The 24,464-nt window shown below is 31.9% G+C and overlaps 1 protein-coding gene across 1 annotated transcript; it reads left to right on the top strand.

The window, feature by feature from the left end:
* The first annotated feature begins 216 nt into the window (after nucleotides 1-216).
* Nucleotides 217-23,224, top strand: LOC148619348 (AP-5 complex subunit zeta-1-like). Its single transcript, XM_088579143.1, has 19 exons — nucleotides 217-279; nucleotides 4,219-4,356; nucleotides 5,259-5,448; nucleotides 6,475-6,521; nucleotides 7,272-7,372; nucleotides 7,812-7,976; nucleotides 9,966-10,136; nucleotides 10,415-10,452; nucleotides 10,963-11,125; nucleotides 11,427-11,605; nucleotides 13,310-13,393; nucleotides 14,689-14,885; nucleotides 15,462-15,548; nucleotides 16,156-16,278; nucleotides 17,148-17,280; nucleotides 18,574-18,759; nucleotides 20,228-20,379; nucleotides 21,014-21,061; nucleotides 23,032-23,224. Exons 1-19 carry the CDS (start codon nucleotides 239-241, stop codon nucleotides 23,099-23,101), a joined length of 2,313 nt encoding a protein of 770 aa, XP_088435269.1. The 5' UTR covers nucleotides 217-238; the 3' UTR covers nucleotides 23,102-23,224.
* Nucleotides 23,225-24,464: the final 1,240 nt, after the last annotated feature.

Genomic DNA, 24,464 nt, shown 5'->3' with positions numbered 1-24,464 from the left:
CTATAAAAAATAGATTTATAGTTGCGATTCAAATATCGAAAATTCAAATTTTATATTAAAAATATAATGATGCCATTAATTCTACAGTATTTGTCAAATAAACAATTGAATATTTTTTTATGATTCCCTTCTTATTTTCTTGTTCATGTTTCTTCATATCGTTTGTACATGAAAACTCAGTGTGTTCGTTCCAGCAATGTATTAGATTTCGAAAAGTCGAGATCACTTGTCAACAAATATGGCGCTGTCCAGTGTCGAAAACTTGTATTTTCAGGCTAGGTATTTTATACTATGACAGCAAATTTCCCTTTCCGAAAATACAAACTTTCTTGCAAATTTTCTCAAAAGACATAACATTTAGAGATGACACTTTCTATTATCGAAAACTTTATACTAAAGTCTAAACATCATATGATCAAGTCAGGTAACCTAAATCCTCTTTGCAGTCGTGCAATATATTCCCTTTCAACAAAGTTAATTGTATCGCTATTAACATAAAATTAATCATAATGAATGAAACTTTTATTGTTTTCCTCATCTGGGAAGAAGGGGGCAAAGAGATTCCGGTGTCTGAGTACATGTATGTACTATATTATATATCATATATTATTGGCCTGCATACATGAAGTCACTCTTGTCATTTTGCTCCGAATGACCCCAGAGTTGTCTCCAAGTAACCTTTTGATGTCATTGAATCGATGTAATTTCAAATTGTGACATCATTAATCTTTAAGTTGAAGGAGAATTCAGTATGAAAACTACAGGAAAATGTATTATTTTTGTCAATGGTGTTGACGAATTTCACAGGAATGGGAATTTGGCACTTCATCTTTATTTAGCAGCAACGATTAGTGGGGGACATGGCTATGCATTTTCGTTGGATTGACAATGGAAATCCCTGGTACAGTCAGTATTGGAATATCTCTCACTGCTTTTGAATAACAAGGGGTCAAGAGCCCAAAAACATCATTTATAGAAAGACTATTTTCAAAATTTTTCATTTGATTCTAATGATTTTTTGGAAAATTGTTCTGCTTAATGAGGGCTTTCAAGATATTGTACAGTAGTTGTGTCCATAATGAACTGTATTAAGTCCTTACCTTATGTTAAAGTGTTCACACTTGCTCCAAGTGAACAAAGTTTGACTGGCTTCAGTTATACAATGCTACACTTGGCAAAGCCTTATACACATGTTATTTATATATTTTGTCTGGTGTGAAAATAAAGGGTCTTACACAGGCTGCACAGCATTCAGCATTAACTTATTTTTAACACTGCTGCATGCATATACATGTATGTCAGACAAAGTTGGTGAAAAAAAACAAGTCACATAGTATTTGCTTAATTGATTTAGCTAAAAAGAGAGATTTTAATTGTAAGAACACTGAAATATTTAAGATATTTAATGTATCAACTATTATTTGAATAAAGAACAAAAAAAAATAATGAATAATGACAAAAAAAATTATAAATTTTTATCGACTAGTATTGACCAGCATCAACCACTTTGGGAGTATTGACCAGGATGTTTAAAACTATTGGTAAAAACCAGGTGGTTTAACCTTGATGTTAGAAATATCATCCCATGTTCTAATTTTTACCACTATATATATCAGGGTTTTTTTCCACAATTTTGAAAGCTTTTGTCACTTTCCCATGAGAAAATGAGGAGCATTTTAATGGTATATTTTTTAAAGTAGTATTTGCATCTGACATGATATTTCATTATCATCTGCTATTTACAACACTGTGTAAAGACATGAAATAAAACTTAAATGTACATTGCATATGAATAAAGCACATTTTTTTTCCACTATCATGCAAGCATGTTTTCGAGACAATCCCTTACCTAAGAATTAATTAAAAAAAACTCTCCAGCCTTTAAGAATTATCAACAATAGAAATCCCTTTACACTCATATACTTTAATCCGGGACATATACATCCGTGGCTTAATTTTAAATGTCTTTAATAATAATATAAAAAATATGCTGTTTTCTACAAGGCCACCCTTTGTAGAAACACAAAAATATATCTATCTTAGTGTAGATATAGATATGAACTGCCTTAACATGCTTCAGTACTACATGCATTGGACAGATATAAATATTTTCAAATAGGTATTTCCCCTGTGGTACCTCATTAGATCTATTTTTAGCACAATATCAACTGTGCTTTTGGGATCAGGACCATGCAAGTTAATGACAAATTTATTTCATAATTTCACAGTTATATTAAGTATTGGTCCAGGGGAGTTCATCGATTTGATAAATGATATTTTCAAGATTGTAAATATTGCCGACATGCAACTACAAAATACAAAAGTGTAGTGACCAAATTACCCACATTTGGTTTACACAGCCTCTCAATTGCAAGTTTGATGTATAAAAATAAATGATAAATAACTTTTATGTCATTTTTGATACAAAGTTAACGAGAAGTAAAGGAATTTTTCCAACAGAAATTTTTACCAGCATTACTTTATAGACCTTAAAGTCACACTTCAGTGGTCAAGAGATCAATATTTACCCCAAGTGCCTGATTAGTGTAATTGGTGAATTAGGTTATTGTTAACACAAAATACTGACACAAATTGTCCCTTACCCCACTCAACCAATGTTGGGCTTACAGTTCTTAATGTTTTTTTTTGTACTTTCAAAGAATTCAGGTGATGAAATGAGACAAGATTATTTTCGTCAGTCTGAAAAGTCTTTTGTCAATGACGAAAATGATGAGTGCTAGAAAAATCACTGCTATATAGCAATGTCTTATACATTTACTTACATAGTTCTGTAGCATAAACCAAGGATTTTATGTTTATGCATGTTTTCATCAAATATTTTTATTATTTGTTTGTACTCAAATTTCAAGGTTTTAGGTGACAAATAAATAATTGGGATTGATTTTTCATATGATAGGGACATAACTTTTTATAAGTTTAAACTGGTTTGGACCTGGCTTGTCAATAAACTGCTAGAAATCTTTTGTGTAATTTATATTCAGTTTCTTTATTTCCATTGTAATGCTGACTCAGACCTTCTTGAACTGACTTTTAGGTGTGTTTAATTGTGTAATACTTTTCCCACAGTGGCCAAATTTAAAAGGGGAGAGTTGAGATCATACTAAAGTTCTTTATCTGGCCACATTTTTTGCACCTGTCCCAAGTCAGAAATTTCTTGCCTCTGTATGTCTTGTTTCGTTTTCACCTTTATTTTTTATGTTCCTTGAGTATATAGGGGCAACTCTTTCACTGTACCTGTGTATAATGATGTTTTATGGCCAGCTGCAGCCTGCCCTGTGGAGTGAGGATTTCTCTCATTCATTGAAGACCAGTGGGAGGCCTTGGACTGACATTTTCATCCTGGTGGGGTTGTTTTCTCTTTGAAATATACACCATACCTATTCTCGTTATATTTCTAAAAGTTACTTATAATGTTTGTTTGCATGTTTCAGGGCTAGCTGGTTGAAAGAAGCCATACTATTTTATGTGTATACTAAACTTGAACGGGTAATATAGTTTTTGTCATGGTATTATAACCATGTTTTCTGAACAAACAAATGTTCACAGAAACAAAACCTCCTGTGTAGGTCCAAGTGTCAAAAGAATAGGCCAACAGTAGGGCTAAGCTTGTCGTAAAAGGCAACTTAATACTGTTGAAACCTGGCTGGGGGCTAGGGCGCTCTGCCCAGAGCAACTGGGTTGTGTGCCTCAGGTGGTGGAATTGGGTACCCCCGGCATGTTACATGCTGGGGTCGTCATGTCATAATATGGAAAACCTGACTGCATATCATAGTGGTGCAATGTGTTGGGAAAGATGGCACATTCCTTGCACGTTGGAGAACCCTTCTATGGTGTTCTCTCATACTGGGAACCATTGGGCTCCGCCACAGGAGGCTAAATTGCCCAACCCTACCCACCTCTCCCTATTTCCAGTGGCAATCAAAATTTGTCAACCCCATTAACCTTATCTTCTTTCCCATTTTCCAATTCATCATCATTTCATGTTCATCACCTGGATATAGCTGAAATATTGCTGCCCGGCCGTTTAACCCCAACAATCAATCAATTACATGTATTCAGAAACAAAGCAAAAATTTGATGCAGGTTTTCAGTTGAGAGAAGGAGGAGAATGGGATCAAAAACAGTATATATATATACTTTTTTATATCTATATACTTGATATTTATCAATGTCATTTCAATTTGCATAATATTACAGAGATACATCTCAAGAGGAAATTGACAAAATATGTGATGGTATATTGGAGACTTTATATGATCCAGAAAAAGCAAATGAGTGTATGACACAACTCAGAAAGTTATATCTTATTATTCATGCATCATCATCACAACCATAGTAAGTATTATTAAGTTTTAGTTGTTTGTGGTATGTAAATATGTTGAATAATGTTACTGTTGACAATATGGCAAACCTAGGGGTGAATCACATTGTGTTAAAAGCAAATGAATTATTTCTTAACAGGTATACCCATTTAGGCATATTATGGGTTAATTTGGGATTTTTTTAGTATTTGTTGTGCTAATAAATGGTTTTGTATTTTTAACGTCATCATGAACTCATGGATCATTACGGTGTATCCATGAAAACTGATTTGTTCAGGGTGTCATAGTTTTCCTTTCCTCTTTCATCTACCCTGGACTTGACTTTTTTATGAGCAACTCGGCAGGTGTTTCTAGAAAAGCAGAGGTGCTTATCCTACCGATGCACCTGGTCCATGCTCCCAGTTTTTAGTGGAGTCTGAGTTGCTCATTTGCTTTTGTTACTTTGTATGTATGATTTTAGTTACTTTATGTTCTTTGTTGTGTATGTCTGTATTCCATGTCTGGTTTTGGTCCCTGGATTACATTCTTTTGATTACTGCTATAACCTTGGTTCCTTTGATTACTCTTTAACAAAATATTAAGATATTCTTTTCTGAACTCCTTTGCAATAAGTCTTTTGAAAACATCCAATAAGCCAGGAGAAGTCCACTTTACTTGTACATGTCTGTATGCTCCACAGTTATTATAGAAGAGAAACCCCTCATAATAATATATAGAAATTTGTTGTTATCAATAAATACTAATTACTACAGTTAATATCATTGCACAAATTACATTTCTGTAAAACTCTCTTGCTGATTTTTTTAAAACTTTAAATTCTATTCCCAATTATAGACTATTAGTACCAGTACATGTATATCTTTTCCCTTGTATAAAGTTATGTTTTCCCTGTATGCTTTTTTTTTCTGTTTTCAGCTTGGCTAAAAATCTAATAAGAACAATGGTCAATATGGTAGAATCAATGGACCCTGGTAAAACCAAGGAATGTTTGTTGTGTCAGAAAATACTGTCTGAAATACTACCATGTGACACGAAGGATTTGGGCATTGAAACACAGAATGATCCTAAACTTGCTGCTAACCGAGCATTGATTTATTTTTTTCAGGTGAACTTTCATACAATACTTTAATTAGCAATGAAAGAAACATCTCATGAACAAGTGGACACTATAGCATCTGCAGTTCACACTTCACACAATAAATGTTTCTTTCTATTGATGTGAGTCTCTTTTCCATTTTATGAATTTCAGATTTATGTTTTTGAGATTTTGGACTTTATTCATACAAAGTTGGCAAATCCTTTGTTTTACTGTAACTCAAAAACTCTTCCTGCAATTCCATAAATTTTTTGATGAATTGTTTATTTATATTGGTGAAAGTTCCCTTTTTTTTTTTTTTTTTTAATTTTCTTTGTTAAGCTATAAGATATTCATAAAAGAGTTGGATTTCTCATATTTGGGCAATGTTTTGAAAGTGCTTCAAGCAAATTTCCTGAAACTTTTTAATAATTGTTTACATCTATAAATGTACGCTCCCTTTTGATTTTTACCTCAGAATATACATTTTTAAATTATGGGACTTTATTCTTACAAATATGGAACAATTTCTGTTTTGATACCATTAATCAAAGACACTTTCACCAATTCCTAAGGAATTGTGAATTATTTATCTCCGATGATTGAAGCTTCATTTAGGTTTTTATTTATCATACTCTCCAGAAGAAATTTTGGGGTATGTAGAAATCTAATTGTCTGTCCCTTTGTTTGTCTGTCCATGTAATATTTTATAAGTATTACTGCAAGTACATTTTGATTTTATTTTACCACTTCCACTTGTGTCATTATCCTGTGTCAAACATTAAATCACAATCAAAACTCAGAGCTTTATAAGGTTTGAGTGTTTTGTCCTTAGTTGCCCCAAATGTTTATGGTCGACCTCTGTCGGAGTATCTATGTGTTCCCCCACCCACTTGACATTTTATTAACTCTACTTATTGATCATAAATTATATCATAAAAATAAAATAAACTAATTAACTCAATGATTAGTACAATAATATTCTTGAACCCATTTAAAAAAAAACTTCATAGGATTATCTTATTTAATTTCAAAGTAACTTTTTGTACTTTACAGGGAAACAAGGATGGATGTTGGACAGATTTAATACCAAAAATAGAAAAGTGAGTATTGTCTCTAATAGTTAATAAATGTCATGTATACACAATTCTTTATAAGTATTTCCCCATATGATACAGACTTCTAAATATACCCAGCATAACATTTTCCTCCCAGAACAAATTTTACAGAGTGTAAAATGCTTTTAAGCCATCTGTCAGTCAGTCCTACTCTTGTAATCATTTCTTTTCTTTAAACACAATAATTTGATTGGTTAAATTATCTTGTTTACTTTTTGTAATTAATCTTACTTGATTTAAAACATTTTATTCATTTTGATTCTCTTTTGTAGAGAAGTATATGAATTGAGTTGTTTTAACTTGTTAATTTTATGTCTGTACAGTAAACTATACCCTTTCTATTCAGTTACTCTTTGTCTAAAAACTATGCTGTGTCAAATATTTAATAAACGTCAAACTCATTTTCTGAATATAGCTGAAATATTGCTGCTCGGAAGTTAAACCCCAACAAACAAACAAACAAACATTTTGTGTAATGTGTAGATGTAATGACTATACTTGCTCTCAATGTTCAGGATTTAACATGTGGGGTTGTTTCAGGCTGTGCCTGCAAAACATTATATTTATCGGTAAAAGTACATTTCTTAAATGAGTAGATAAACCCAGTCTGAAATATTTTAAGTGTTGTAGTTAGCAAAGTGAAGTGTATTTTTATTCAAGTCAAAATGTAATAAATATGCTTTTTAAAAAATATTTTAACCAAATATGGAATTAACATGTTTTTTTTTTAACCAGATGGCTGTCCTCTCAAAGCATTGACTTTAACATGCAGAGCAAACTGTTATTTTTTCTGATAGCCATTTCCCAAACTTTTACATGTATAGAAATTAATATTGGTAAGTTGCTTATGAATCTTTGAAATACAAGTTATGTATTATGATACCATAAAAGGTATGCAATACTACCATATCTTCTTGTCATAATTCAAATAGATTGCTCTTAGATCTTTGCTGATGATAACCATCAGAATATACTTTATAAAGAAAAAGGGTATGATATGAGAAAGATGCAGGATGGTTTAATTATACCCAATATATATTTGAGGGTGATTCTTTTCCCAAGGTGATTGGGTTATACTTACTTCTCCATGTTTGAGGGGGTGATTTTTCCAGGGCGATTTAGTTATACCCACATCATATTTGAGGGTGATTCGTTCATACTCACTTCATGTTTGGGGATGATTTGTTAATACACACTTAATGTTTAAGGGTGATTTTCTTCAAGATGGTCTGGTATACCTATATCTCTACGTATATTTGATGTTTTCTTTTCCAGGACATGTGGAATATGTGAATTCTTATCTATGTGATGTATTGTCAAAAGCCAGTATGAAACAAGCTCCAAATCCATACACAATTAATCCTTTTAAAAAAGAGCAGACTCTAGTTACAGAAATAGATGGTACTCCAAGTAGAAATTTTTTTACTGTTCTTAATATAGGTATGTAGGAAGTCTTTTTTTTATTTAAAGGAGACATGACATAAAATCTTTATTTGTCATTTTTTTTTGTTTAATAGGTTTGGAATACTGATTAAATATGAAGGCACTACCTCTTTGAGTTTTAAGTGTAAGTGTTTGTAAGAATCAGGCAAAATGGGAAAAATCAGAAACATGCATGTTATAACTTCTCCAATCTGATGATGATACATCACTCTAGGATGCTTTATCTATTTGAAAAGAGTTATTTGATCTCTCCATTGCTGGATTAGCTCTGAAATTTTTCAATAGAATGTAAGAAAAATGAGCTATCTGCTTTTGAAATATTCATTTTCAGTGCATTTCAATGAAATTATAACTCAGCACCAGCATGGTATGGTAAATATTGTCTTTATTCCTTGATTTGGTTGTTGTAAATAGTCAAATTACCCTATCAGAATGGTGGGTTTTTTTCATACCACATTTCATCTGCTGCCTGATTCTTACAGAGACTGACACTTAAACAACATTTGATTGAACATAATGTGGTTACCCAAGTGGTACAAATTTTGATTAGCCATGTGGACATATGTTGTCTTGGTCCTCAATTTTCAGATTGGTTGATTCTAATGCATAGGTCTATCTGTATAACTGGTATTGCATGTATTCTTCAATGGTGAGCTGAGATATTGAAATTCTCAGTTTTCCTAGCTACTGTAGTTCTTAATAAAATTAACATTTTTACCACCAATCCAAAAAAAATTTCATTTGTCCTTATAATCCAGGACTTCAGTTCAGTAAACAAAAACGAATAACCAGATTATCTGATTTTTAAAAAAATAAAGCACTGCCAAATTGACATAAATGCACGAAATACACATGTGCTAACTAAAATTTGATGAAATGTTCACAAGAGCTGTACAAAAAGCTGTCTACTTCAGAAATTAAGTGGATTCCTGCGGTACAATAGTCTTGAAAATATTTGGGACATAAAAGTGGATGTCCAGGATCTGAATTATTACATTGCCATGAAAACACACACATATTAGAGGGGGTAGTGCACCATTTGTTGTTTTCAAGTTGAAAATAGAAATTGGATATTTTACATTTAATGGTAAAGAATGGTTAAATAAAATTACAAAATTTGGTTTGTGGTGTACTAATTTTTGCCCTTTTCACAATGGACAGACTCCAATATTGATATTTAACACTATTAAACATACTGTGAACAATGGATACCCATGGATATGAGAACAATGATACCCATGGATATGAGAACAATGATACCCATGGATATGAGAACAATGATACCCATGGATATGAGAACAATGATACCCATGGATATGTTAACAATGATACCCATGGATATGAGAACAATGATACCCATGGATATGTGAACAATGATACCCATGGATATGTGAACAATGATACCCATGGATATGAGAACAGTGATACCCATGGATATGTGAACAATGATACCCATGGATATGAGAACAATGATACCCATGGATATGTTAACAATGATACCCATGGATATGAGAACAATGATACCCATGGATATGAGAACAATGATACCCATGGATATGAGAACAATGATACCCATGGATATGTTAACAATGATACCCATGGATATGAGAACAATGATACCCATGGATATGTTAACAATGATACCCATGGATATGAGAACAATGATACCCATGGATATGTGAACAATGATACCCATGGATATGTTAACAATGATACCCATGGATATGAGAACAATGATACCCATGGATATGTTCATTTAACAGAATCTGCTGAAATTAGCAACATTGAATAGAAATAGTATGTTTACAGTATATGGTCTTGATATTTACCGATGTATTATTTAATTGAATTAAGATTAATACCTATTAACGTGCAGAATGCAACCAAAACTTGAAATAACCCTTTTGTTTTGCTTTATTTAATTAAAATGGTATCTTACTTTCATGGTTTAACTTCTTTATTTAATAAAAATGCCTTACTTTTTAGGACAATACTACACAGAGGACCAAATGATGAATATTCATAGTTTTTCTACATTATATAAATGGATTTCTAACTGCCATGGAGGAATCAGTGGGAGTGAGTCAAAGATTTTCCACAACTTGGTGGAGAAAACAATTGACTACTGCTTCAGGATTCTTGACCAGTGTGATAGAAGTTAGTATTTTTTGGGAGTAATCTTGTAGGATATATTTGGGAGTATATATTTGGTTTCTGATATACATTCCAACAAACAAAATATAATCAGATTTGATTGATTACAAGTTGTTTGTATGTTGGGAATATTAACAATCTGCCATCCTGAGATAAAGTTGAAGTAGTAAATTTACATGCCATTGAATAAGTGTTAATAAGCAGGTGACTTTATCTTTCAGTTAATGTCTCTCATATGCCATATCGTATGTAGCATTTTTTTACCTTTTTTCCTATTTCAGAACCCAAAGTGCTTACCGATGTTGATCTTCAGAATTGTGTAAGTTAATTTTACTGATATATCAGGGCCCTTACTTGACATACGTATGAGGCTCGGACCCACAGGAAAATGTAAGGCTATTCCATAAATTCGTTTATCAAAGTTTTTGTCAAGTCAATTGAATGTTATTGACTTTATAAAGCATCGGAAAATTGCAACATCACAGCAACTTCAGAATAATGTGATGTCACCAAAAAAGTTATATTTAGTCAGTAATCATTTATCACTTGTAAATATACAGTTAGTTTATTTTGAATTTCAAATAGAGTGGTTGCAATATAAATAATGAAATACATGTATGTTTTACCTATATCCTATATGAAGTACATTTATTCTAGTTTTAAGTGTTGTGCTTACTTTTTAAATTTCTAACCATAATTTTGAAAATAAATAAGATTTTTTGTTCTCACAAGAAAGTCATGGTGACATTTCACTATTAAACTTCTCATTGTTATATCTGACTACAGTGAATTATTAGAAAATTATTTACAAAATGTAACTGTATTTTAGTGTTTGTTAGAAACAATCAGATTGTTAGACCTAGTGTGTAAGATTGATAATGGACATGTAGCCAGAGTTTACCAAGAAATAAGACGACAATACAACAGACTTACACAGGACCTGAGTAAAACTAGATTACTACTACCTGTTCTACAGTTCTTTCTTAATCACAGTATGTTTACATATTCCTTACGCATGTAAACATTGTTTTGTATGATTACTTTTGTATTAAAAATTGTATGATAAACACTTGTATGATTTTAAATATGTATGGTTCATAGTATTATTTTACCCCACAATGTGTAGTGGCCAGATATCATGTGGTAACACTTACTTAAGAATTTTTTTAAGAATGATCAATAAATTACAAATGTACATGTACTGTATTAAGACTCTTTTCATTTGATTGGTAAAACTATATATAATGAGATATTCAAGTTCTTATTCTAGTAACTCATTATCTGTTGTTTCAGGCAGGACAGTTGCTCATGACCCTCATGATTTATTACGTCATTTTTTCCATAAATGCTTGACATGGAGCTATAAAGACACTGCCATTGCTTTTGACTCTGTGATGTTTATCTTAGACAACTTAGAGACATTATGTGAAGAAACCAGTATCCTCAGTAATCACTTCCCTAATATATTTAAGGTTAGAGTATAAGCAACCAGTGCCTTCAGTTAACAATTTACTAATATATTCTAGGTTGGAATAATAAAAAAATTAATATCCTCAGCAAGGGTCCGGAAACGGTCAAAAATGCAGGTCATTAACCGACAAATCTTGCAAATGACCTACAACCATGGTCAAATATCGAACATAAAAAATTGTCAACCCTTATAAATTACAGTCTGCTTGATTTTATTAGCATCCTGTCTACCTGTCTCCTAACTGTTTATTGGAAATTAATTGACAGGTGTGTGTCAATTTTAGCTGATGTGCAGCCACCTGTGATAGTGATTTACCTGTAACTGATTAGTTGATTACATAATTGAATTAACGGTACACATGTAGCCCCATTGCGTCTACGAATTAATTGAAATAACTCAGAGAATTTTCATACATTTATTACTTGATTTATTAAGAAAAAGATTGACAAGTCCATCATTTTCCTGTTGATCTTTCAGGGGTAAGGAAAAAACATGGTACTGAAACTACAAATCATTCATAGTTTGTAATTATTAATTTATCAATTGAATCTTTTTAATACAGATGTCAAAAGACCATTTAAAGAAATATACAAAATGTATTCACGATTTTCTTTTATAAATAATCAACATTTTTTATCATCACTTGGAAGTTTTCAGCTGTTTGCCTATGTGATGAAAGAGTCGGAGAGATACTATGTTTTGTTTACATGTTAGAATGTCCACGTGTGGTCAAAACCAAATTCATTTACTCATTCTGATATTTTGTAAAAGACAGAGTATGTGATGAAATAACACAGTTTCCAATATTTATCTTAAAATAACTACGCAAAAAAGTTTTTTTTAAGTTTATTTTCAATCAGAGCATGTAAAAGACTGACACAAATGTCTGCTGAAGTTTAATAAAATGACTGGCATGGGCTGTCCAAATTTCCGGACCCTTGCTTAGGATATTTAGTTTAAAAATTGTATCCTATATGTGCATAGTCCAAACAAAATGGTTGCCATAGCTACGAAAAGAACATTGCTTTACTTTGTTTATATCTTTAAAAAAAATCCCTCAGTAATCAATCCCCTAATATATTGAAGGTTAGAATATAAAAAACATTATCCTCAGTAATCACTTCCCTAATATATTTTAGAATAAAAAAAAAGTTTTCTAAGCATCAACTTCCCTAAATTGCTTATACAATGTATGTTTTAAGGTTAGAAGATAAAAAAATAGGTATTCTCAAAAATCACTTTATTAATATATTTAAGGTTATAATATAAGAAACCAATATCCCCAGTAATCACTTCCATAACATATTCAATGTTAGATATGAGTAACAGCAGTATCCAGAGTAATCATTTCCCTAACATATCCAAGATTATAATACTTGTATGAGAAACCAGTATCCAGAGAAATTTTTTCCCTAACATATTCAAATTTATAATAGAGATAAGCTACGTGAAAGCAATCATAAAAAAAATACACCAAATGCTGATGAAATATTTATACAGAAAATAGGTACTACAGTTTAACAATTACTCCCAAATTTCAGTATTATTGGTGTAAATATTCAAAAGAAAGATCAAGGGATTGTATTTTAGTATCGAACATTTCTACTAATGGAAACACAAACAAAAAATTAAAGGTTGCTTGTATTTATATCAAATACATGTACATGGCAATGGTAGTTTTAATGGTGTAATTATATTATTGTAGATATTAGCATGGAATCCTAGATCCTTTATATCAGAGTTTTGCGAGATTGTACCAGCAGTTATGTCCCCTACATCTTCTGTGGAGGTATGTATTAATAACTGCTCTGAGCTAGTAAAAATATTGTATTGAAGGAGGAAAATGGTTTAAAATATCATTAAAAAATTGTCCATATTGCATGTACTTTTAAGTAACTGTCTTTATAAAAATCAGGCAGGAGGTGATTCATGCATGTCAAAAACCCACCAACTTTACTATTATTACTTGTTCAGAAACATCTATAGACCACATAACAAATCTTAGTTTTTCATTTGGTTGTTGCACTTATGGGATAAAAATTATGTAGATTGTACATGAAATTGGCATTTTGCAAGAGTTATTGTTCTTAATTTTGTTTGATTTGGTTGATTTTATTGGGAGATAAATGTATGTTTTCTCAAAAGTGCAGATCTGAATATAAAAATAATTGTTATGTGAAAATAAAGCATATGTAGGCTGAAAAAGCATTGTTTGTTTGGTGGGTTTTTCTACACCATGAATCATTTTACTATAGGCAGTGTCTGAATTTTATGTGGACTGGTACTAAAAAAACATGTACATGTAATTGCATTTATTTAAGATGCACTACCATTGCATTCACTCATACATAAATTTGATCCACCCTTATTTATTGAAATTCAAAATGAAATTTGAGGGTTTGGTTGACATAATGGTTACACAAAGAAGAACATTTATGTAAAGACACATTGATTTATATTTGTGGCAAAATGTAAATTGATAAAATATTAAGTTTTTCAATATCTATTTTAATACAAATTTTGCAAAATTCTGTTGACCTTTCTTGAAGGTATGGTCCTTGAGAGTGTCATTTTTGATGTTTTTATCAGTTTTTGCCTATTATTTAGAGAATGAAAGTGGATTGATGATTAATGTAATTTTATAAAATGTTAGTTGTTTCAATATCTACTTTTGGTAGAAATTTCAGAAAAATCTGAGTTATGGGCCCAGAAAGTGTCATTTTGACCATTTTCTAAGTTTTTCGCTTATTTGTATTAAAACATTAACAGATTAATGATTAATGTAAATTGTAAAAAATATCAATTGTGTAAAGATCTATCATGGGAAAAATCTGTTGCATTTTTTAATGATTTTTGTGCATTTTTAGCCTGTTATTAGGTTAACAAAAGTAGAATGATTATTATTTTTTTTCACAAAAATGTTCAGTATCATGATTTCTGTGCAAATTTGGTCAAAAGTGTTCGACCATTTTTTGTTTTTGTATGTATTCAACTTGTTAAATGTATTTTACCAGGTGAGTGGTTCAGGCTCTTGAGAGCCTCTTGAATACATGTATTCAAATTTTGTACTTTTTCATTTTGTAGGTGTTCCATATCTTGGTAGATTTACCATGTGTAACTGTATGCCTTGATATAATGGAGAATTGTAACACAGATGACATCAGTATAGTGCCAGAAACAGAACCTAATAATTCTATGGAAGCTTATCAACATCCATTCTATAGACCCATGTTTCTTTTCTTTACAAGAGGTGAAGGTGGGAAGGGAGAAACCATTAACAGGTTTGTAGTAGGCGAACACCTGATTAATTAATACAATATCTCAGACAACATTTATTATCTTTTTTTGTTTTTGTTAATCATATGGTATGTTGATGTTTGGGGGAATAGGGTTATAAAATCATGACAAATCATTGAAGACATTAATGAACATAAATACTGATTTCTGGAGAACAGATTAGAATAAGCTTTACCATCAGTATACATGTAACTTGAGTAAGGTGTATCAGCAGTCAGCAGGTATTATCACCAGGATTCTTTTGTTTTCAAACAATGGCTTGACATGAATGCAATTAGTTTGTCATTTAACGCCACAAGGAATGATGCACAAGTAGATTACTTAATAAGAATCCTTTGAACAATACAAATTTCATGTCTCATTATTCATCATTATGTTTGAGACGACTACTTTCCTAAACCCTTAAAGATATCCCTTAAGTTACATTGGGTAGAAAAGAAAAAGAATTAAAAATGTTACACTTGTTATGTTATTTAAATTTATCCATAATTACCAATGTGTTTCTGTCTAAAAACAGTCTAATCCTCATAGGAATCTGATTCATATTTATTGTGTTACAGATTGGGAGCATTTCACAAGATGTTAGAGGATTATTGTAGACATCCACGTGTTGTAGTTTGTTCTCAAGTTGTACCAGCACTTCTTAGGTAACATTTCTTGAATTGTTTAGAAGAATTACCGTCATTATTGCTTTAGCTTTATATAACAACACAAAGCAAAACCACAGTTTTGGCATCATAGGGTTTCTATAATTCATAAGTGTTGAACTAATGTACTAAGGCCAAACAGATTTATATAAAGGAATCAGTTTGTGGGATACCAATTATCATAGTTTTCTTAGTCCAGATAAATGATAATGTGTAGTGCTTCATTTTAAGAAATACAAATATAAATCATTTAATCAGGAAAATTCAAATACTTGAAATAATAGAAAAAAGAAAAGAACTGCCTTAAGAATTTAAATACCAACACTTTAAATACTGTTACTACCTTTTATTCCAAAACTCAAAGAGTAGGTAATAGTGGAATCACCTTGTTGGTCTGTCATTCCATCTGTCAATCCGAATTCTGTCACAATTATCTCAGCTGTGAATGGATTAATTACAAATTTGCTATGTAACTTTTTTTATGATAAGGCATACGCTGTAAGTTACTGTCTGATATCAACTTCCTTTACAAGTGGAGTATACCTAGCATGACAAACCATGCAAAGTAATGTTAAGATAAAATATTAAAATATTATTGTTATACAAGGATCTGGTTTGATGTGATACTAGAGGAAGCATCCACAGAATTTGTTTCCCAGCTGTTACCTGTTTTAATAGAAAGGTCTGGACTGCTCTTCAATATTCCTGAATATAAAGCCGATGTGAAAAGGTAGGGAAGGTAACATGCATTAACTAAGAGAATTTTCTCCATTTTTTTTAGTCACTTCAGATTTTGTTGTCAATTTTACTTGCATTGGCAAAGGCAGAAGCAGGTCTAGGAGTTGGGTTGCTCAGTCGGTCTGAAACACTTCAGCTTGTCATCGCAACTTGTCTCAAACTATTTTACAGAAATTCCTTATGTTATGTAGCAAGAACACCATATTTAGTTATGCATATTATCAGGAAATTTTTATTCTCTAATTTTTGGAGTTATGTCCCTTTGGACTTAGAAATTTACCATAAATCATCATGAATCAGCTTGTCATCACAACTCCTCTAAAACTACCCAATAGTATTTCATTAAGCTTGGTATATAGCAAGAACACCATATGTAGTTGTGCATATTATCAGGAAATTTTGATTCTGTAATTTTCATGGGAGTTATGCCCCTTTTAACTTTAACCGAAAATCATTGCCATTTGTTGTGCATATTATTAGAAAATTTTGATTCTCTTTCTTTTTCTTTCATCACATTTTTATTAGCAGCTATAAATCACAGCTGCAGTGAGAAGCAGGTCCATACATTGATTGTTCCAAGTTGTTAGAATTTAAAGAATAACTTTATAGTGATCATTGAAATCTTTTTGGACCCTAATGTAGTCATTTTTGCATGGTTTTAGCTTTAATGGTACAGTAATCAAAGGAACAAAGATTCCAGCAGAAATCAAAAGAATATAATCTTTTCATATGAAAGCTCTAATGTGCCAAGAAAACTGTTAACACATTTCAAATTTTCTTGTAGGAAATATCAATGGTACTGCAATGTTATATGCCTGATTTTTTTTGTTTTCTAACAATATGCTTTATTTAACTTTACAGAATTATTTCTCAGAATTTTGTGAAGTTACTTAAGAAACACCCTACAATCCTATTGGACCAACAGACAGAAATATTGGACTTTGTTATGACTCCATCTAACATAACTGGAAGAGATGATTTCTTTGCCAATATGGTATAGTAATGTTTATTATAAAAGTTAGTTTATCAATACATGTATTTTTAATCTTGTTAACAATATAATGAGAATATGTTTGGTGAATATGTCAAGGAAACAACAACCCCACTGAGTTAAAATGTCAGCCCCAAGGCCCTCCATTGTTCTTCAATGAACTAGGGAAATCCTCACACCACAGGGCAGGCTGCAGCTGGCCCCAAAACATCATTATACACAGGTACAGCGAAAGAGTTGCCACTATATATCAATACACAGGTACAGCGAAAGAGTTGCCCCTATATACTCAAATAACATAAAATTAAACTAAAGGTGAAAATGAAACAAGACATACAGAGGCCAGATATTCCTAACATAGGGCAGGCACAAAAAATGTGGCAAGATTAAAGTATTTTGGCTTGATCACAACCCTCCTCTTTCAAAATCTGGCCACTGTGAAAAAAATATTACACAATTAAACACACCGAAAAATCAGTTCAGATTGTTACAGAAATTGAATATAAATTACACAAATATAAAAACTAAGGACTACTAGTTGTTAACTGACATGCCAGCTCCAGACCAGTTTAAACCTACAAAAAGTTATGCCCCCATCACATAAAAAATCGATTGTCTGATTTTTACTTCATTTGGCATCTATGTCAAAGAATGAAAAATCCTGTTTTAATCAATATCAGGGTGTACAAGAATATACACTGTGCTACAAACAGTTGAATGTACCATGTTACTTTTTCTTAACATTCTAGTCAATGGAAAGAAAATCTGTTTGTATATTCGTCAATAAAACTTTCTTTTTTATTTCGAAATTCATAACAGCCATTTTTTCAATATCTCAAGCTACAAGTATTAGTATTCAGTACCATTCTGTTATATTTGTATACTCTACAATCATTCTGCTTCAAAATTGTAATAAAATAAATCATGAATAAAGCTCAGAACTTTTGCAATATGCAAGGCTGTACCTAGCTTTTTCTCTAGCTTGAGGCATGTTTTTGTGAAATCAATACACTGTTATTATCTTTAAAGTACATTAAAAGTACATGGAAAAAAAGGATGTTCTAAGCCGGAAAACATTACAAGAATGACCTATTCCTGGCACTTCAAAATAATGTTGTTTGTAACTTCATTACAAACAGTTATTTTCAGTCAATGTCTATGTAGCACTTGCAAACATTTTGACCCCTGAAACAGAATAATTGTAGTACAAATCTGACTGTACATGTATTTGTATTGCGTTATTCCTTTTCCTTTATGATATTGAATAACATACCAGTGTATTTATTACTTTGACAGATATGGGGTATTGGAGAATACTGCTCTATTACCCATGATGAGAGATGTACAGCAGAGAACATTAGGAGGTTTTTTGAGGTTTTAGAAGCATTAACATATGAAATGTCTGGAATGTTAACATCATCTACATCATCACCAACATCTCTAGCTAAAATCACATGTATGCTGATGTCAACATTGGCTAAGGTACATATATTTATAATGACTGCTCATGTTTTTTTTTTATTTTATTTTACACAACTGCAATTGTATTGTTAATACATTGTATGAAAATATAATAGAGAAAAAATTTCAGAATGTCTAGATGTACTTTACTTCTGATGAAAATCTATTTGCCCAAGCCTTCAATTCTGACTCAAAAGCATTATACATCGTTGTTTACCAAAAAAAAAATGGTACGCATAGATACAAATATATAGTTCTTGGTAGAGATTCCTCATACTTTGTAAAAGAACAATTATAAATTGTCTTCCAAATATACAGAAGAAGATGTTTTCAAAATGCTTGAATTTTTTATTGACAACATATTTGTCCAGTGTGGTGGATGTGTTTTTCAACAAACAGTTGGCATTCAAATGGGAACAATTTGTGCTCCTCTACTTGCTGACCTATTCCATCAGTCTTATGTGGCTGACTTTATGGCTGATCTGATCCGAAAGAACATCATTTGGCTAGATCTTTTGATCTCAGTTTCCACTATATAGATGATGTATTATCATTAAACAATCCTAGTTTCGAGGATTTGATACATCGCATCCGCCCCAGGGAACTTGAAATAAGGGATACTACAGACACTGTGAAGTCAGCCTCATAAACGTGATGACTTTTCATTCAGAATTGCCTTTCATCTGTGGCAACATCCCTTCAGCACCTGCATATGGAATTTTCATATCACAACTCATATGTTATGCCAGAACTTGCGGGAACTACACAGACTTTTTGTATCTCGCTAGACCTCTTACAATTAGGCTTCTGGAACAGGGTTATATTGCTACAAGACTGAAGTCATCACTACAGAAGTTTTATGGTCATCATCATGAACTCATGAATCGTTATGGTATATCCATCTGCACCATGAAAACTGATTTGTTCAACGTGTTATAGTTTTCCTTTCCTCTTTCCTCTACCTTGGATTTGACTTTTTATGAGCAACTTGGCGGGTGTTTCTAGAAAAGCAGTTTTTAGTGAAGTCCGAGTTGCTCATTTACTTTTGTTACTTTGTTTGTATGATTTTAGTTACTTTATGTTTTTTGTCATATTTGTCTGTTTTCCATGTCTGGTCTTTGTCCCTGGATTACATTGTTTTGATTTCTGCTAGAATCTTGGTTCCCTTGATTACTCTTTCAAGTATCAGCAGGAGTGATGTAAGTATAGATGACAATATAAACCTTTTGTTTGAATGGTCAAATTATATGACCACATGATTTCAAATTCTTCAGGTGAGTGATTCTAGAGCCTCTAGTTAAGTCTTACTGTTGTCCATACATAGTAAGGTCCACTAATTTTCTTGCAAAAATCTGAGGAAGCCCCATGCAAATGACCTGGTTTTGTATGCAGCTTCACAGTTATATATTAATGATTTGGTTTTTATCCAGTTTCCCAAACTTAATTTTCTTTGTAAATAAATGAATGCATTTATTTGTGTACCTTGTAGCTATCAACAAGATGTCAGGACCTGATACCAAGGGCCATACTTTGTTGTACCAAGGTTGCCAGGCAACAAGAACAAGGCTACCTTGATACAGACTCACAGGAAACGATCATTAACAGGGCACAAGAATTAACCAATATCCTTAAAGTACCCAAGTATGATTTTTATCATGTTTAGTCATTACTTTTTACATGAATATTGAAGGGCAGAAATTTGTTCAATATGAACATTCATTCAGTCAGTGTATTCAGATCTTATATGTAATACACATTGTATACATTATGTATATGTACAATCATGTACATGATATGTACTGATATGTACACCATGTATTACCAAGAGACATATAATGTTGAGTAGTGATACACAATATATTAAAAGTGATACAGATACACAATACACAAAATTGTTCTTACACTCTACTGTATGTAATAAGTTGATCTAACATTTAACATTCCCATTAACTCAACACCACAAAAAAAAACCATACAGTTTACAATAAGACAGGTAGTTTATTAGAATAGTTCTAAATGTCACACCAACATCATAATCCCAACATTTTGGGAGTTGTCATATTTCCTGTAATTCATTGATTTTAAGGTCGTGAAAAGTAGTTCTGACTAACATCTTGTATCACATTTATTGAAGGACAACATTTTGTATCACCTAGGTTGTATCAAGCCATGTTTTTTTTTTTCTAATTTTGACAGTGCAGAAACAAGTTATATGGCAGATATTGTATCACTTTTTTTTTCACACAAAAAATGACTTTTTTTTATCTCTTTGTAGTTTTGCTTCTAGTGCATTGAATCCAGTAACAGAAGTCTATACTGGAAGGTAGGTGGATGAAATAAAGAATTTATAAGATATTTAATGATGCATATAACACAACTAAATATCCTACCTAAAACAATTAAGACATAGTTAAGAGTTGCCAATTATGAGAATTGTAATCTTGCTAACTATTGATTTCCTGACGTCCCAATTGATCATTTAACAACAATCAGCAGATAAATCCTATCAAAATTATAGGTCACAATACAAGAAGCCTAGTGATCCTGCTAGAAAATTAGGTTAGAGGGGCAAAATCTACAAAAAAAAGACACATGAGCACATTAAACCAAAATTATCAGGGTACAGCTTATGTTTTTCTTAAAAATCAGAGTGATATGCTATGTAATTTGACTATTTCCACTGTTCAAGTGGGGGCTCTATTTTGATCGTTTTATCTGTCCATTACTTACACTTTTCTGCGACAGATCCGGGGTCGTGCTGGGCTTCACCAATGTTGCAATTTGCGATTTTTTATTTTGTCTGGCGATGAAAATAACCAGTTGGCGATTTTCTTGGTGCCTAGGTTTTGTATATTAAAATTGACAGGAGGTTTATCAGCAACGGATATTCTCTCTAATTAAACAATTGTGTTGACACCTGGTCAGAGTTAATTGACCATGACCAATTTACCACTGAAGACAATTAAAGGTAATTAGACCAAGCGACCGTGACTGACAATATCCTTATGGATGGTGTCAGTCAAATGTAAATATATTATTGAGCCAATCACAACTCTTGTCATCTGGTCAAAGGTAAACACAATTATGGCCATGTGCACGTGACTACATACACCTACAAGCTTCACAGCCCTGTGATACATTCAGAAAAAGACTTTAATACCTAAAAACAGAATAAATTAAATCCAATTAACAATGATTATCTCATCAGGAAGTGTCTAAACACTTCGAAATGAAAGAATTGACAAAAGAAAATGGATGACATTTGTTTACACTTTGTCATGCGACTTTTTTGCCGGGAAAATCAGTAAACAAATTGAATGGGGATTCCCAAAATCTTATTAAGGAAATACTACTCAGATATCAAAATAACTAAACAGGGACACAATTAATGGTCCATAGTGCAAAATGTAGTTTGCTAGAAATTTTATCACTTGAAAAAAAGAATCAAATTTGTTAAAAATATTAAAAAATCAAATTATATTGTAAGATAAATTAGACCATAAAGGACAAAGGTGAACATATTATAAAATCAGGGACTATATTAGAGTAATTGTATAAAGTCCTTGGTAGAAATAAAATACCTGTTTTTGGAGTAATAATATTATTTTATGCATATGAAAGTGACAGACTAGAGCTAAAAACCTGCTTTATACATGCATCAAGAGTGAATCTTGGTACATGCATGTATGTCATGAATACTGAGAAGTTATTTTGATGAATTGACAAAGATAATTCATCAGTAGACTTAATACTATAATATTTTTGGCACCCTTTGGCTCTAATGTCTGAAAATTGGCGACAAAAAATGGCAGCTGGCAATTTTTGTGGCGACAGAATTTTGGAAGCCAGAGCAGCTCCTGCAGATTTTCAGCAACTACATATAAGAAATAAAATTTTGCTGTACACTTGTTTCAAGGAGTAATCTTTCAACAGCTGCACTAACAGAATGCTTTGATATTTGATATATTGCTTTTGCATTATGACCGGTGCTGTATCCCCCTTTCCAGGTTCCTTGCTTATCTATTTCCTGTTTACCATACGACTTTTTTAGGTGATGCATTATGAAAATTTTTATACAAGATTTTTCAAATTTTATTGAAGAAAAAGGGAAAATATTTGGTACAGTGCTTTTGCATGATAACTTGTTCCATGTCTTACCTTTATAGGCTTGGCAGAAATGGTTGAGTATGGTATTATAAGCATGTAGTAGGGTACAAATCTTCTATAAAAATTTTTAGTTCATTTTTAGTAGCCCTTACTCTTTTTAGAAAAATCTCTGTTTTTTATCAACAGATGGCACCAGGACAGTACAAGTCTTCCAACCATTTTACGTGGCATGTATCAGATAATTAGCACTGATTAAGATAAATATTAATGGTAGTTAGCTGCAGAAGTTGAAGGATGATGCAGGACATATTTCAGTGCCATTCAAAACAATGACTGGGATAGTGCAATAATACTGTTTGTTATTAAAGTTTATATTTTTTGTTTCTTTTATTTATTCAGCAAGAAAAATCCAGGTAGGTCTCCATTTCATGAATAAAAATCAAGAATGTGTCAATATGATACCTGATGTCCAGATCAGCACAATGTTTGAAGCATAACATGTCATACTTGTGTATATTTATTAGAAAACACAATGAAATTAAATTTTCATCCAGATAAGAGGCTGCTAGGAGCCTGAATCGCTCATCTGGTTAAATTTTTCAAGGGCAATAACTCTTACATGGAGTCGTCAGACAACTTTGATCCCTTGGAAACTTTGATAATGATCATTTCAGCAATTATTTCTGTATTGAAAGAATTAGGCTTAACAGATTATAACGAAAATTTTACCACAGATAGATCTCATCATGCTACACACTTTACCCTATGTCAGAATTTGGCTAAACCTAACTGTTTTGAAGATACATGCAAAATACTCCTGTCTGACCCCTATGTTCTATTCTCGTAACAGTGGCCATGTTTGTTGACAGATCATTAAACTAAACATAACTTGTGCATGATACCCCAAGGGACATTCATACCAAGTTTGGTTCCAATTGGTCAAGTAGTGTCAGGCAAGAGTTTTTGAAAAATTATTCTCGACGATGACGATGGATGCCAAGTGAGCTAAAAAACTTCATCTGAGATAGGACAAATAAAGTATGATAGTGGGATGTGTTATAGACATCAAAAGCACTTCAAATGACTTCTGTTGAAAAGAGCAGGGTTCATTTTTATGAGCATGAACCTATCTAATCAATTCAAAATCATTTTTGATGCACCTGCTTATGTTCTTAGGTACTGACCCTCTTTATACTGAGAGGGGAGGGCTGGGATTATTTTGAAAAAAAAAGTAATTATTCCAAATCTGAGCTAAACAATTTGTTTTACTCAGCCTTGCATGGAAAAAAATATGAAAAAAACTCTACATGAGGTTCCACTATAAAGATAGGTCACTGCAGATAACTTAATGACAATTTGTTGAAATAAAGCTTAACTGAGACACAAGCAAATCCAACAATATTTTTCCTGTAAAAAGTATATATTTTTCAAAACTGTACATTATGGAGATACAAGAAAAAAAGACGGATTTTATTTTCTATTTTGTCATGAAAATATTTAGCCATGGTAACGTAATAAAAATATTTTATCAGTTTTCACAACAAATTTTGAGTGCTTTCCCAAAATTAGTTGTCAAAAAATAGGTCTTCTAAAATATCAGGCACTGTAAAACTGCCAGA

The sequence above is a fragment of the Perna viridis genome, chromosome 4, assembly GCF_037379345.1.
Source record: "Perna viridis isolate PV_CMFRI_1.1 ecotype Kerala chromosome 4, ASM3737934v1, whole genome shotgun sequence".
NCBI lineage: Eukaryota > Metazoa > Mollusca > Bivalvia > Mytilida > Mytilidae > Perna > Perna viridis.
The sequence above is the reverse complement of the archived record's forward strand: the minus strand, read 5'-3'. Positions and strand labels throughout refer to the sequence as shown.